This window comes from Schistocerca gregaria, chromosome 2, assembly GCF_023897955.1.
Source record: "Schistocerca gregaria isolate iqSchGreg1 chromosome 2, iqSchGreg1.2, whole genome shotgun sequence".
NCBI lineage: Eukaryota > Metazoa > Arthropoda > Insecta > Orthoptera > Acrididae > Schistocerca > Schistocerca gregaria.
The window spans coordinates 265,578,118-265,595,095 of NC_064921.1; the positions used below are offsets into that span (position 1 = coordinate 265,578,118).

The 16,978-nt window shown below is 39.7% G+C and overlaps 1 protein-coding gene across 1 annotated transcript in view; it reads right to left on the reverse strand.

Annotated features, from left to right (window-relative positions):
* LOC126336843 (UDP-glucose:glycoprotein glucosyltransferase) overlaps positions 1 to 4,474 on the reverse strand; it is a 129,774-nt gene extending 125,300 nt beyond the window's left edge. The window contains exons 1-2 of the mRNA XM_050000926.1: positions 4,224 to 4,474; positions 3,801 to 4,049 (exon numbers count right to left, since the gene is read on the reverse strand). Of these exons, the coding sequence (XP_049856883.1) occupies positions 3,801 to 4,026 (226 nt within the window). The 5' untranslated portion in view covers positions 4,027 to 4,049; positions 4,224 to 4,474. The remainder of the gene's footprint in view (positions 1 to 3,800; positions 4,050 to 4,223) is intronic.
* Positions 4,475 to 16,978: the final 12,504 nt, after the last annotated feature.

Sequence of the window (16,978 nt, forward strand, 5' to 3'; positions counted from 1 at the left end):
CCTCGGAACAGAAACTTTTCTGCAATGGAGGGTGATAGCTGGCAGCATGCAGATACCAGTCTGTGTAGATGGGTTTCCAGTAAACACTGTGGCTGCGATATCCATTAGCAATTCGACACACAAGGACGTCAAAGAATGGCAAGGCACCATCTGTCAACCTCTACTATGAACTTTGTGTTGCCATGGATGTTATGTGGTTAAGGAATTCTCCCAGCTTTTCGCATCCATGAGGCCACATGATGAATGTACCATTGATGGAACAATAAAAACAACTAGGTCCTGCAGTAGCTGTGTCCCAGGCAATGACCTCCAAAGCACCCAATGAGTATGTTGTCTATAACTGGAGCCAATGGGCTTCCCTTTGCAATGCTGCCAGCCTGGTTAAAATATTCTCCATTACAAAAAAAAGTATGCTTAAATAAATCCACACTGGTGTTGTCAAAGAAATGGGAGAGCAGATCCATGGAGCCTTAGATTGGATTCTTGTGATGTCTGGCGTTAGCAGCTTTGACTGTCTAACAATACAGCTTTCATCTCGAAACTTGTGATCTTCTAGTTCAACACCATTGTGCAGCAAAACATATTACATGGCAATGAAATAAAGTTAAGTCTCTTCTTAAGTGCTGACATGGCATCTCTATCAATGTTTCTTGTTATCATGTTGAAAATAGTACCAGCACTACCCATCGCAGTAATTTTCTGTTACGAGGAATTTGGTACATTGGGCAGAAGTCATTTCAGACACTGAAAGCCTGCCAAATGAACAGAACTACTACAGACAGTATTAAAGGAAAATAGTTACAGCAAATGAAAGATTTCACAAGCCATCTCTACGAAGACACATAAGCAGAAGACCCCAGAAGATGACACAAAAAAGCTCACTTTTTTGTCGTCTGCGACTCATAAACAGGAAAGCTCAGCCAGTGCCTAAAGAGGCATAAAATCTATTCAGTCCTTAGAACTCAAGCTCAAATCTGACAAATTATGGGCCTGTGAAAGATTATGTAGCCTCAGAATGTCAGGGGTGCATAAAATAATGTGTGGGTGTGGATAGTTTTAAATCAAGGAGACTGTGAGTAGCCTTTAACAGAGCCAAGCAGAACACAAGAGATGTTTCCAGTATCTACGAAATGAGTAGTTGCAGAACATGCCTTGGAAAATGGCCATTGGATTGCATGCAATGAGACATCTGTTATTAAATGGACCAATGTTTTCTAGGATAACAAATGGTTCTGAGCACTATGGGACTTAACATCTGAGGTCATCAGTCCCCTAGAGCTTAGAACTACTTAAACACAACTAACCTAAGGACATCACACACATCCATGCCAAGGCAGGATTCAAACCTGCGACTGCAGCGGTCGCGTGGTTCCAGACTGAAGCGCCTCGTCTACCACGGCTGGCTTTCTAGGATAGCATGTTACAAAAGAAGCAACCAGGATGAAATTATCTGACGATACCTTTAACGTGAGGTGCAGCCCTGCAGCTAAGCACAGCTTGGGACCCAGCCATCAGAATGACGAAGTGGGTATGGCGAATGCACAAACAAACAGTAACATACATTGCATTGTTGTGATATCAGAGAAGGCAGCGTAGGTATATAAGGATGGCAGCAACAATCACATGACAGTCACCAATCGACAACAGCCAAGGGGTTCTTGGCCAAAAGCTTGTTTACATTTAACCACTTGACGCAGTTGGAAGCTCAAGAAAATTTTACTAATTACAGATGCTGTCTTAACACTTTCCTATACACATTCATTGACTTCACCAACTCTCAACTAAACCATCATCTCTAAACTGACTCTAGACCTACAGCTGCACTATAGACCAAGCTTTCACCAAAACCAGGATTTTATATTTCATGCAAAATTTTTAATACTGGCTTCAACATCATAACCAAGTGCTAATGTGTGGCAGAAACACATAGGAAGAGTATCACACAAAATGAGGGGTAGATTTTATTTTTCTGCATACATACAGCATTTGATGAAGAGCTGTCACTGACTTCCCAATACCACCCTCCTATTAAAGTGTGATACTGGACCACACAGTCTGAAATCTTGATTGTGATGACACACTGATCTCTAGTGCAGCCCTGAGGTCTAGGTTATGTTGAAAGGTGACAATGTGGTTGTGACTCAGCAGAGCCAATAAATGTGAAAGTAAACTAATGGTTGTGGCAACCTAATATAATGTTTACACCTGTGCCGCGTGGAAAGACGCATCGCTTGGGGTGGGGGTGACCGAGGGGGCGGGGTGGAGGTCGTCTTTCACATGACACAGTGATGCATTACCACTATCCGCTAGTTAATGTGTGGAAGTGCAGTGTGTGAACAGCTATTCACTGCTGTTAGTACACGTGGTGCAAAACACCCTTCTCTAGTCATCTGGCTGCAATACAATCTGAATTAGAGCAGTTACTAGGCTTATCCCATTTGACTTCGAAATCCCAATGGTCTTCCAGCAACGACAGAGCTCTCAGCTTCAAGGTGCATCATTTTCATAATGTAATCCACCCACAGCTTGACACTGCCTCAGTATTCACATGCAGCCAGATGACCCCACAAAGCAGAAGTTTGCGTTTCCTGGATACCAATTTCTATTGCTTCCTTGCATAACTGCTCTGTGTGATCATATGAGGAGGCACTTACTGGATAGGAATTCACAAAGTTTTTATTGCTCGAGTACATCGGAAGAAAGAACAGCATGTATCACTTACCACAAGTATAACTTATTTATTGACTAACAATTATTGGGGTGGGGGTGGCACAAATTACAAATAAATATGTTATTTTGTTAATATCTACTGAATTATTTCACCACATCTACCACAACTATGTGGCTGAAACTTTGGCATTAACAAAACCTTACTGGACCATAAGTATACAAGCATACATTAGACAATATAGTCAGCCTTACCCGATTTTGATGGTTTCCCACAGTTAAAAATTGCTACTGTATATACCAAACTTAACAGCAGTTCCATCTAATACCACACAGATATAGACACTCATAAATTTTATCCTTTACCTATTCAGAATGAGGTTACTCTGACATTTGTTTGGTGGAGGTGGGTAGGGGGGGGGGGGGTGAGCCAGGATACCCAATTTAAGGTTTACTACTATCCACAAATTTGTTCTCTGCAGTTAATTTACTATTTTTAAGAGCTTTTCAGGGTAAATTTACCACGTTCATATCCAGTTGACTAGCCACTGGTTTATCAAACTATATGGCAGACCTAGTTTACAGTTTGAGGGCTTAATGGAATGCCCATCCAGATCCATAGGAACCTACATGCAACAATTACTGTGGTTCTCCTGAGCCAGAAATGACACGCCAATGGATGATTCAGCAGCTTGCACACTTAAACACCAACCAAAGAAATGAATCTTACTGCTTTCTTCCTCTCACTTTAGAGCATAAACACTAATAAGACACTGTTGCAGAATGAGGCAGAATAATAATCATGTACAGTGGTTAAGGAAACGTTCCCTTTCGAATGTTATACTGACTTCAAAGCTTGTGCTGCACAATGGTTCATTTCTGTTATATTCCTGCAACTGTTCCATGCCTAAACATGAACTTTGAGGGGGGGGGGGGGGGGAGGGATTAAACTTTACTACAACTATATAATAAGAATATTGCAATGTTCATAAAGGAATGATAATCAGTTTCAAATCATTTCAAGACGACACAAGACATCACGGTTTACAAAAAAGCTTCATCAAAAATAATTTAAATACTGCAGTAGACGCTGTGACTACAATAAAAATAAATAAAGGAAAAGCTTAACTTACTGATATCTGAAAGAGGCAAATCCATTCCACAAATGGAATCGATAAATTCCCACATATATGCAACATTTTCGTCGGCCAAATATTCCGCAACTTCCAGGGCAAGGGGAGTTATTTCCCATTTAGCATCTATTAACGTTGTTACCGACTTTGATTTCTTTTCCTTGGCAGTAGTTCCTGCTCCAAGAATAAGGCAGTAAACAAAGACGGTAAGCGCAACAAAATTCATCTTCCTCCGCCGATGTACTGAATCTGTGAAATAATTTAATTATTAGCATATCAAGTAAGCAGCGACACTTCTAAAGCCGCAAGGCGATTTCCGTGTGGCACGACAACAGTAATTTTTATGTTTATTTACGCATGATGACAGTAACCGGTGACACTACAACTTTAGAAATATAAACAAGTCCTTTCGTTGCAACTAACCTCATCAATACCAACTTAATCACGCAACGAATCCTATTTCGAAACGAAGACAATACAGCCTTTTATTCCAATTCCCATATTACACGTACATCTATACCCCTTCTCATTGACTTCCCAACACACGCACACCGTACCATGCACTTCTGTCTGCTACAGCACTTGCGGTGTTACCAACTGAGAAAAGTCAGTGTTGCGGATTTGCACCCTCGAAATTAGAAGATAGCTAAAATGTTACATTATGTGACAACATTGTCACGTTGGTTAACCTGTTGTATGTATTATCCAATACTGGCTTGCCAAGTTGATATTGCCAACGTAAGCTTCCAGAAACCTAAACGTCTCCCGTTGTGGATGAAAAATCCCCGGAATTTGACGATTTTAAAAGAATTGCTTTGACTTACAGTTTTTATGCATTTTACGTTCTATAGTTTATATTTTTATTGGTATATTAAAAGAATACGATGTGCTTCTCGCGGATAACAGATAAGGGAAAATAAAACGTAATTTTTTTTTATCCAAATGACACACTGGATATACAGTCAACGGACGATAATGGGAGTTTTCGCCATTTTCTCTAATGGCGAAAACTCAAATAGTGAAGATTTCTATATGATTCAGTGAACGAAAATGGTATCATTACCAATTTCGACTTAATCACCTGCAATTGTAATTTTTATTGATAGCGTAAATCACCGTTTGTACAGAATACTTACAACACACAACACGTCATTGCACTATACAATATATACATATAGTAGCTTACACAAAAATATGTATCATAGCCTGCACAGTATTTACATAATTACAAAATGCACAACTGTAGAACTTGAAAGTAAGGAAGATTGCGATTAACGTGCCATCTATAACGAAATCACAAGGTCGGATTGTGGCAATGATGGGGAAGGAAATCGACTGTGCCCATTCAAAGGAACCATCCTAGTGGATCTGAACCGTCGTCCTCCTGAATGCACAATTATTTTTAATATGGTACATAATCTGTTGCCATATGTAAACTTACACAATACACAAATAGCATTTGATAATATCCAATAGTGGAGTAATTATCTCTGCTGCCACCTTATTGATTAGATAGTTTGACGGTTCATCATGCCCAGCAGATTTCTTCCACTTTAGATAGTTTATAACCTTTGTCACTTCCTCTTCAGATACTGGCATCAAAAATATGGAGTGGCTTGGGCAGTACGTGTTGTCTGGTAACTTCCTTCGATATTACTTCCATACTTTAAGTTTTTTCTGTCGCTAAGTATTTATTAATTAGGAAGTTCTGAACTATCTTTGACGATTCTGTCAATCACTTTCATGCTTTCTATCCTTGATCGAACGATAGTGAACATCACGTTAAAACTTTCCACAATGTTTTTCAAATGAGGCGTTCAAACAGCTGTCAGCGGCACAAAATGGAGGCAATGAAGCTCACTCATGTCATAATAGAGTATATCACACTTCTGAATTGACTTAGTTTTTGCTCTAGTTTTTTGATTCGTTTTCATGACAAATTGCAAAAATTCCATTAAAACTTAGATAAATTTTTCCATTGAGCATTCTTCTGTAAGAGAAGCTTGTTACCTGTAAGCATAAGCAGCATAAGCTGATTTAGGTTTTACACTAACTGAATAGAACTAGATTGGTATATACACTCCTGCGAATTGAAATAAGAACACCGTGAATTCATTGTCCCAGGAAGGGGAAACTTTATTGACACATTCCTGGGGTCAGATACATCACATGATCACACTGACAGAACCACAGGCACATAGACACAGGCAACAGAGCATGCACAATGTCGGCACTAGTATATCCACCTTTCGCAGCAATGCAGGCTGCTATTCTCCCATGGAGACGATCGTAGAGATGCTGGATGTAGTCCTGTGGAACGGCTTGCCATGCCATTTCCACCTGGCGCCTCAGTTGGACCAGCGTTCGTGCTGGACGTGCAGACCGCGTGAGACGACGCTTCATCCAGTCCCAAACATGCTCAATGGGGGACAGATCCGGAGATCTTGCTGGCCAGGGTAGTTGACTTACACCTTCTAGAGCACGTTGGGTGGCACGGGATACATGCGGACGTGCATTGTCCTGTTGGAACAGCAAGTTCCCTTGCCGGTCTAGGAATGGTAGAACGATGGGTTCGATGACGGTTTGGATGTACCGTGCAATATTCAGTGTCCCCTCGACGATCACCAGAGGTGTACGGCTGGTGTCGGAGATCGCTCCCCACACCATGATGCCAGGTGTTGGCCCTGTGTGCCTCGGTCGTATGCAGTCCTGATTGTAGCGCTCACCTGCACGGCGCCAAACACGCATACGACCATCATTGGCACCAAGGCAGAAGCGACTCTCATCGCTGAAGACGACACGTCTCCATTCGTCCCTCCATTCACGCCTGTCGCGACACCACTGGAGGCGGGCTGCACGATGTTAGGGCGTGAGCGGAAGACGGCCTAACGGTGTGCGGGACCGTAGCCCAGCTTCATGGAGACGGTTGCGAATGGTCCTCGCCGATACCCCAGGAGCAACAGTGTACCTAATTTGGTGGGAAGTAGGATCCTACAGTCTTGGCGTGCATCCGTGTGTCGCTGCGGTCCGGTCCCAGGTCGACGGGCACGTGCACCTTCCGCCGACCACTGGCGACAACATCGATGTACTGTGGAGACCTCAAGCCCCACGTGTTGAGCAATTCGGCGGTACGTCCACCCGGCCTCCCGCATGCCCACTATACGCCCTCGCTCAAAGTCCGTCAACTGCACATACGGTTCACGTCTACGCTGTTGCGGCATGCTACCAGTGTTAAAGACTGCGATGGAGCTCCGTATGCCACGGCAAACTGGCTGACACTGACGGCGGCGGTGCACAAATGCTGCGCAGCTAGCGCCATTTGACGGCCAACACCGCGGTTCCTGGTGTGTCCGCTGTGCCGTGCGTGTGATCATTGCTTGTACAGCCCTCTCGCAGTGTCCGGAGCATGTATGGTGGGTCTGACACACCGGTGTCAATGTGTTCTTTTTTCCATTTCCAGGAGTGTATATATATATATATATATATATATATATATATATATATATATATATATATATATATATATATATATATGTGTGTGTGTGTGTGTGTGTGTGTGTGTGTGTGTGTGTGTGTGTGTGTGTGTGTGCGGCAAAAACCATAATGGGTAAGATAAAGAGTCTCTATATATTTCGTTTTAAATGTTTTTTGTATGTCTACATTTTCGCTAGCAAATAAATGCTGATGTTCTGAAATGTTGTTGCACTTCTCAGCAATTTATCATACACCGTTTATCAGAAACATTCGTTATGAAGGTTTCTTTAGTCATTAATAAACTTTATCACTGTTAGTTATTTAATTCCTGTTCCGTACTTTTGTTGTATCAAGGATGGTCTCTCACAACCTCACTTTCACCATTTGGTTCTGGGCTATGTAGACTGGTGTCTTGTTGATGCTCCATCTGGTGTACAGTTGTCAAACATTTTTGCTCAAGAGCCAATACTGATATTCTGAGGCAGCAGCTTGGAGTGGATGTGAACCAATGTTATTATTAATTGTTAATCTATCCTATGAGACTCCAATAGATTAGCTGTAGTAAGAGCAAAATGAGACAGCCATCTCTGTAATTCATATTCATGCATACATCTTACTTATAAGTCAAAATATATACTATAGTGGATGATCATTTTAAGTCAAGTATAACCATGGCTTGTCAATGCATAAAACATCCTTCCTCTCGCATCCTCTAACCACACAGTCACTTTGCTACTCACTCCCATGCCCCTGATGTAAGCACCCAGCTTCACTTAGCTCACAGCTATATTCACCAACATCAGTTAAAATTTAGCACATCTTTGAACAGTACTGTCTTTTAAGTGCTTTTGTTTTTCACTTAGTGGGAAAACTACACTCTTGAGAAACTCTTGATGGTAGTTGTTAGTTGCCAGATGCATATTATTAATAAAATGTAGCTGAGAACTTCATGCTGCACAAGTACTTGGTTTTGTCCCATGTGGCCCATTGGCCCGAGTCTGACACCCACTGGTCTTGTGTGAAAACCCTCAACCATTGATGATATTGTCGCCTGATTTTCGTTTAGTGTGATAATTACCAGGTCAGATATAACAAACAAAATTGCAAAAACTGTCACTGTAGAGATGGCCTGAAATGAGACCTTCAAGGAACTGAGAACTTTATAGAGAATCAAAAGGAATTAAATACCAATCTGAGAACTCTGCCAAGTACAGTGTACAGTAGTATTAATCAATTCTGGTTTTATGGTAATTAACTACACTGATGGAAAATAATTAATGTAGAGTATTGAATTTTTTGGAATACATTTGGGTTGATAACGTTTTTAATTGATTAACTTTGCTGGTTATGGATGACCTGGGTTCGTTGTGGATGACAATGGTGTCCTATACGTGTCCAATTAGAGACAGATCTCGTGAGACAGCAGACCAAGGCAACAAGTCAACACTCTGTAAAGCAGTCGTTCCTCTTGATGGTGTCAAGTGGCTATCTGGAACCCTGTCTTCTTGCGACTGTACATACCCTGGACTCTGCTGTCAGCAATCATGTATAGTGGCTACATTCATTCCAAATCTTTTTACAGTATAGCAGAAGGTACATCCAACTTCTTGTAGTCTATTACACGACCTCACTCAAATTCAGTGAGCTGATGATAATGGCGTCTTCATCGTCTTAAAGGAAGTCTTGAGTAATATCAACTCACTACTCATTAAACTCAAAGATAACTAAAGAACAAGACCGTTGCAATGCGTATGTAAAGCAACCTGATTTGCATACACGTCTTTTCACTACTACCGCCAATCTCACATTACTGGGACGAAATCTTAATAGACATCACCTTTCAGATATGTAAACATGCCTACCAACTTTCGTTTATCAGGCACAACTCCTTCTTGGTGTTGGGATTTTTTTCTGTTAGTGTATTTGGTGACGTTTAAAGGAGTACGCTATAAAATAACATATTCACATACACCAAACGCGGACAAGAAGCAAGACATGGAAACGTGAATAACATATAACAATAAAATACAGAAAGACAATAAATTCTCAGTACTTCTCCTTCTTTATTTTCTTCTTAATACTTTACACACTTTGCAAGTTTGTGGTTTAGTCAGTATGTCAGCAAGTTGATTTGAGCTTTCCACATGTCTCAATTTGATAATCATTCCAATAAATTCATAACAACGGATCCTCGTTTAACTACATTTCAGACGACCAAAAAATAGCCAATGTAGTTTAACCAATTTCGAAATAACGAGGGTCGAGTGCACTAGGAGAGCAAATATGGATGATAATAGTGGGTGTACACCTGTAGAAGAGCAGCATCAGAATCCAAAGTTGTATCTGCATTATGAAGAAGTTCAGATGTTGGATTATCCGTTTCTTCTTCAGTTTCAGTGATGTTATCATTTGCTATCCAGGCCTTCTTAAAAATTAGTTATGGTGTTAGCTGTAACTCCATCCTAAGCAGCAGATATGTTGCAGGTAGTTTGCAGTACATTCCATTGTGGAAGTGTTTCACATAGTTCGATCATACTGATAACACATTTAATAAGCTGGCATCTCTAATTATGTTTCACTGAGGTAATTATTCCCTCGATCCAATGGCTGCAGGCTGCGCTATGTTAGCTGGTAAGGAGACGCATTCTATGTTTGGAAGTTCCATGTCATCGAACTGATGTCCCACATAATGGTCCAAAGATAGCAAAATATTTCTCCTCCTCGCAGTCATTTGTTGTTGAACCTCCAAAAGCCACCTATGGAAGAGAGATTTGGTTATCCAACCTCCATTGCAAAAAAACCTTGGATTTTTGTATTTTTGTAATCCCTAACTGTTTAAACTTCTCAGAAGCATCAGAATTTCAGGACGAGACCACCAACAATTTCTCTTTCTTGACTTTTCCTCCATGACATTTTGCGCCCTTTACATGTATTGTTTAGTCAGGAACTGAGTTATAAAAAAACATAGCTTTGTCCACGTACTGTAGCAAATACATATCATGGGTGATACAAAAAATAGATTGCCTGGATTGAAGTTCCCTTGATCTCCCATTGGCATCTTTCTCGTTTACTCTACATTCCACCCCACAGAGACTGACTTTATGCCTCTTCTGAAAACGCCACAGCACTGAGAGCAAGCAAATCCAGAAATTCTGGGCGATTTCACGAGCCTTTTCTTGAAGCTTGGCGCTGGATAACAGAATTTTCTTTGAGTGCACGTTATTGTACCTGTCAAACAGGGAATCCTGGATGGTCTCATGTACTTGCTGTTGCCGCTGTATGAACAGATTGCCAGAGATCCCTTTATTTTCTCTTTCGAACTTATTATCGATGAGAGAGTAGGCTTAGATGTCTGAAAGTGTCCTGTAACCTGTGCTTTACTCTTGTCTCCACTGTCAACCACATGTAGAATTTGCTGCATTATTTTAGCTTCAGAGCATCAAGAGCTCGTTACTGTTTCGGCGGCACATTGCAAGTGGTTGAGCGAAATGAAAAAAAAGCCGTCCACTATTCACAGAGACAGAGAACTCTCTGGAGTGTTGCAAGTTGCACGCTGTGTTTGGTCTACTGACCTCTGCAACCCCTCTCCTCCCCCCCCTCGCGTCTTTTGCTGTGGAAGCGACAGATGAGCAGCAGGCAAGCGATTGGACCTTAGTTGCCAAATTACAGTGCTGTACATTATTGAGAAAAATTATGTGAAACATATAACGGAAAATATGTAACGCACAGCACTACATATGTACATACTTAATCAGTTTAGATGGAAAATAAGATATGGAATATGTAAGTGGGAACCATATTTTACTTTGTGGTACGAATTATACGAAATTCAACTTGAAAGATAGATTTTTCGATGTAATTCGACAGGCACCGAACACCTAGTACAGGTTAACAGAGTTTTCAGTTTATCCGATTTCGAAATAACGAAGGTTTATGTTATATTTCTTGCCTAGTGTTGTTTTTTCTCGATAGGTGTTCTTCACACAGGATTAGTAATAAAGAGGATAAGCAATGCTATTCCTCTACTAACAACCATTTGTGTGTGTGTGTGTGTGTGTGTGTGTGTGTGTGGGTGGGTGGGTGGGTGGGTGGGTGGGGGGTTGGTGGGTGCGTGCATGCGGGCATGAGTTTCTGTGTGTGTGACTGGCACTCAATGGCTTGAGGAAATCATTCCGAAATATTCATCTTCATTCACATTCTGTGATAATACTAACAGATCTCTCCTCTATCCTATCATCTTTTTGTAGTCTTCAACATTAAATTATTGTTATTTTGAAAGTTATAATTCTTTGTAAATGTTTTATATAAAACAAAAGAAAAGAAAAATGCAAAAAGATGAAAAACGAAAAAAAGATCTGTTTAAAAAAATCAAGTAACAGATCTATAATTTGGCAGTAATAAATAAATAAAAATATTCAGTTTCCTTCTTGTATGTTTCTGAGCCCAAAGTCTACTGATAAACTGTGATTTTAATGGTAAGTGCTGTTTGGCAGTGTTTAAAGGAGTACACTTTAATATAACATATTAATATATACTATGTTTGGGCAAGAAATAATTGACTAATCAAAGAGTAATCATTACAGCATTGTTAGAAAAACGTGGAAGATATATGTAAATATCTTGCACAAGAATGAAACAGAAATATAATCAGCTCTCAACAATTAGCCTTACTGCTTTTTGTATTATGTGTTTGTACTGCAATAATGCCAGCCTCACCATCAAAATTTTGAAATGCACAAGAAGATAACAAGGCATAAAAAGTTTTCCATTTTGGTAAGTTATAGAAGGTTCTATGGAGTTCTGTTTGTTTCTAAATATTTTCAGAATGTTCTATTCAGCTAAATTCAGACATCTCAGTAGCTAGTTTAGAGACACACGAAATTGTTTATTTGACGCTACTACTGGTCGTTTTCGATAAACATAAGCTCTTTCCTACTCCCACCCCTGTCCCTCAACCGAACTAAATGTTCTAGAACAATCTTGTTGTTATAGAATTTTTGTTCAGTCGATATGTAGATTGCTTAAAACTGCTCAAAGTCTCCCAGAGATACACAGAGATTAACTTCTAGAAATTCATTTTAATTTGTTCATTACTGAAAAATTATGTATCACATGTTACACGTGATTTCTGTTAGAACTAGTTTTCACATATGAACACCAAAACTACTAGAAATCTGACGACTGATAGAGTCCTTTTAATCTAATGTAACCTGTACAAGGAATGTGCTCGCCATCATCACATATTAAAATCAGTACCAGTGCAGGACTCGAAGTACGACATCCACTATGTGTGATTACGACATTTTTGACATAATGCGACTCAACTGCTGCAAAATTTTCCAATGACTTTTACCCATATTTGTGAGGTGCCTACAGAGGTTGATGATATTTCCATGTCATTAGTCCTTAAGCAAACTCCATTACTTTCATCTCAACTTGTTTCCAAAATATTTCATATAATTGCATTTTCACAATAATTTTTGAAAGTTAAGGGCCCATCTCGTTCCATAGTTCCGTGCATTCGATGTTGCAAATATACCGTATGTTCTAACACACATTTCAGTTCAATTTTCTAATTTATTTAACAAATTAGGAAATCAATGATGTTGTCCTAGTTTCTGTCATAGAATGCAGCAGGCACAAAATGGAAAAAAATCTGAGAACCGAAAACGTTTGTCTCATTTTCATCAATGGGAACGAATACACAGTTGAGAACAAAGAAGTGAGAACCAAGTCTCGAGAGCTAAGAAGTGAAAACTGAGAAAAGAGTATTGAGAAGTGAGACCCGAAAACTGAGAACTTAGAAACGAGAACTGAGAAGCGAGAATTAAGAAACTGGAACTGAGAAGCGAGACCCGAAAACCGTGAACTGAGAAGCGAGAACTAAGAAACGAGACGAGGAAGGAAAACTCGAAAACCAAGAATTTAGAAGGGAGAACTGTGAAGTGAGAACAAAGAAAAAAGAATTGACAAACGAGTCCCAAAAAACAAGAGCTTACAAGAGAGAACTGATGGGGTAGAGCGTTTTTGAGAACACAAACCTAAATCGGAAAAAAATTTAGTTTCAATTTCTTTTTCATTGCTATCATAAAGTGCAGATGAGCTTTTTAAAAAATACACACACACACAAATATATATATATTCTTCAACTATTGTTGTTGTTGTCTTCAGTCCTGAGACTGGTTTGATGCAGCTCTCCGTGCTACTCTATCCTGTGCAAGCTGCTTCATCTCCCAGTACCTACTGCAGCCTACATCCTTCTGAATCTGCTTAGTGTATTCATCTCTTGGTCTCCCTCTACGATTTTTACCCTCCACACTGCCCTCCAATGCTAAATTTGTGATCCCTTGATGTCTCAAAACATGTCCTACCAACCGATCCCTTCTTCTAGTCAAGTTGTGTCACAAACTTCTCTTCTCCCCAATCCTGTTCAATACCTCCTCATTAGTTATGTGATCTACCCATCTAATCTTCAGCATTCTTCTGTAGCACCACATTTCGAAATCTTCTATTCTCTTCTTGTCCAAACTAGTTATCGTCCATGTTTCACTTCCATACATGGCTACACTCCAAACAAATACTTTCAGAAACAACTTCCTGATACATAAATCTATATTCGATGCTAACAAATTTCTCTTCTTCAGAAACGCTTTCCTTGCCATTGCCAGTCTACATTTTATATCCTCTCTACTTCGACCATCATCAGTTAATTTACTTCCTAAATAGCAAAACTCCTTTACTACTTTAAGTGTCTCATTTCCTAATCTAATTCCCTCAGCATCACCCGATTTAATTTGACTACATTCCATTATCCTTGTTTTGCTTTTGTTGATGTTCATCTTATATCCTCTTTTCAAGACACTGTCCATTCTGCTCAACTGCTCTTCCAAGTCCTTTGCTGTCTCTGACAGAATTACAATGTCATCGGCGAACCTCAAAGTTTTTACTTCTTCTCCATGAATTTTAATACCTACTCCAAATTTTTCTTTGGTTCCTTTACTGCTTGCTCATTATACAGATTGAATAACATCGGGGAGAGGCTACAATCCTCGTACTCCTTTCCCAACCACTGCTTCCCTTTCATGCCCCTCGACTCTTATAACTGCCATCTGGTTTCTGTACAAATTGTAAATAGCATTTCGCTCCCTGTATTTTACCCCTGCCACCTTTAGAATTTGAAAAAGAGTATTCCAGTCAACATTGTCAAAAGCTTTCTCTAAGTCTACAAATGCTAGAAACGTAGGTTTGCCTTTTCTTAATCTTTCTTCTAAGATAAGTCGTAAGGTCCATATTGCCTCACGTGTTCCAACATTTCTATGGAATCCAATCTGATCCTCCCCGAGGTCCGCATCTACCAGTTTTTCCATTCGTCTGTAAAGAATTCGCGTTAGTATTTTGCAGCTGTGACTTATTAAACTGATAGTTCGGTAATTTTCACATCTGTCAGCACCTGCTTTCTTTGGGATTGGAATTGTTATATTCTTCTTGAAGTCTGAGGGTATTTCACCTGTCTCAACTTCTTGCTCACCAGCTGGTAGAGTTTTGTCATGACTGGCTCTCCCAAGGCCGTCAGTAGTTCTAATGTATTGTTGTCTACTCCGGGGGCCTTGTTTCGACTCAGGTCTTTCAGTGCTTTGTCAACCTCTTCACGCAGTATCTTACCTCCCATTTCGTCATTTCGTCTTCATCTACATCCTCTTCCATTTCCATAATATTGTCCTCAAGTACATCGCCCTTGTATAAACCTTCTATATACTCCTTCCACCTTTCTGCCTTCCCTTCTTTGCTTAGAACTGGGTTGCCATCTGAGCTCTTGATATTCATACACGTGGTTCTCAACTCTCCAAAGGTCTCCTCAGTTTTCCTGTAGGCAGTATCTATCTTACCCCTAGTGAGATAAGCTTCTACATCCTTACATTTGTCCTCTAGCCATCCCTGTTTAGCCATTTTGCACTTCCTGTCGATCTCATTTTTGAGACGTTTGTATTCCTTTTTGCCTGCTTCATTTACTGCATTTTTCTATTTTCTCCTTTCATCAATTAAATTCAATATTTCTTCTGTTACCCAAGGATTTCTAGCAGCCCTCATCTTTTTACCTACTTTATCCTCTGCTGCCTTCACTACTTCATCCCTCAGAGCTACCCATTCTTCTTCAACTGTGTTTCTTTCCCCCATTGCTGTCAATTGTTCCCTTATGCTCTCCATGAAACTCTGTACAACCTCTGGTTCTATATTACATACTAATCAGTGGAGCTAATTAGTATGTCACTTTCCTTTCTTGAAAAACTCCTGCAATGAAATATTAACACTTATTGTCGTTAAAAATAAACAAAACATAGCACCTATGTGACGTTGTGGAGCTCTTCCTCTCGACAGCACTGGCGTGAGTGACTTGCACAGCCGTGGCCAAGCTCCCACCGACTATGGCTTTCACTTACCTAATAAGAAGGAAAAAATACAACTGGAATAAAATCTTTTGGGAAACAAAAAAAATTGACCAAGTGCGAGTAGGACTCACTTACCGTCGGTTCTGTACAAACATAATTATATATATCCTGGGACTCGAGAATCTGAACGGTTTTTACCTGTTATTTACATCAATAAAAGCAAGTTACTGGTCACAGGAATTCCATGACCACATCAAACTCTCTATGGTAGCTCTCCAGACTAGCACAGATATACAAAATAGAAGTGATCTGGGGAATTTAGTTTATATATGTAGACAGAGAAGATTAAATAAAAAATTTTAATTTACTTACTAAAACACGATTACAATTTACATTTTATGATTTCATGCAGTAATGTTAGTCTATTATGCTTTTGATGAAAGATGAATGATGTGCATGTTGGAATGGCAAAAACATATTTTTTTAGTGATATAATTACAGTATAACAAGTTTCATATTTTTTATTTACTTACACTGTGAAACCTTACTTTTTCCTGAATTTCGTTATCTAGGCCAACAGGAAATACCCTGTAGGTTTTGATGAGTGAAGTTGTGAGTTTCACAATATGTGGCATAAATGGCCAAATCTTTTCATCCCATTAATTTAGAAACTCGAATTTTTTGCTCTGACAGTAACCCATAGTGTAACATATCTGAACTTCACATGCTAAACTGTTCTAGAGAAAAAGGCTCTTAGCAGATGGACAGACATACACACAGATGGATAAAAAACAACAAAATAACATTTGTGCAAGTGTCATAACTGCATATTAACAATTACTGGATTTTTCCTTGATTTATCCTGTGAAACCTCGTTTCTTGAAGAATTTCATAATTCTACATCAACAGAAAGCACCCTATCGCTTTTGATGATTTTTTGTGTTTTAAAATATGTGTCATAAAGGCCCATATCTTTTTACTGGATTGTCTTGGGCTTAATATGTGACATGAATTTGAACTTGATATGTCTACCCAATCTCGAGGAAAAGGATTCGTACCAATTGGACAGACAGACAGTCAGTAAAGCGATCCTATAAGGGTTCCATTTCTATACGTTGAGACGTGAAACCCTTATTAAAGATACTGAATAATAGTGCTGTAAATAGACTAGGATGGATGACCTCTGTGGTGGAAGTTATCAGTCGAGGTCTTGGGTTGTTGTCAGGATATTGACCAGTTGTTGTTCACAGAAACATCCTTATTCACCATACATTTCACTGAAGAACAAATTACAACTCTTGTGTTGATACTCCGCAG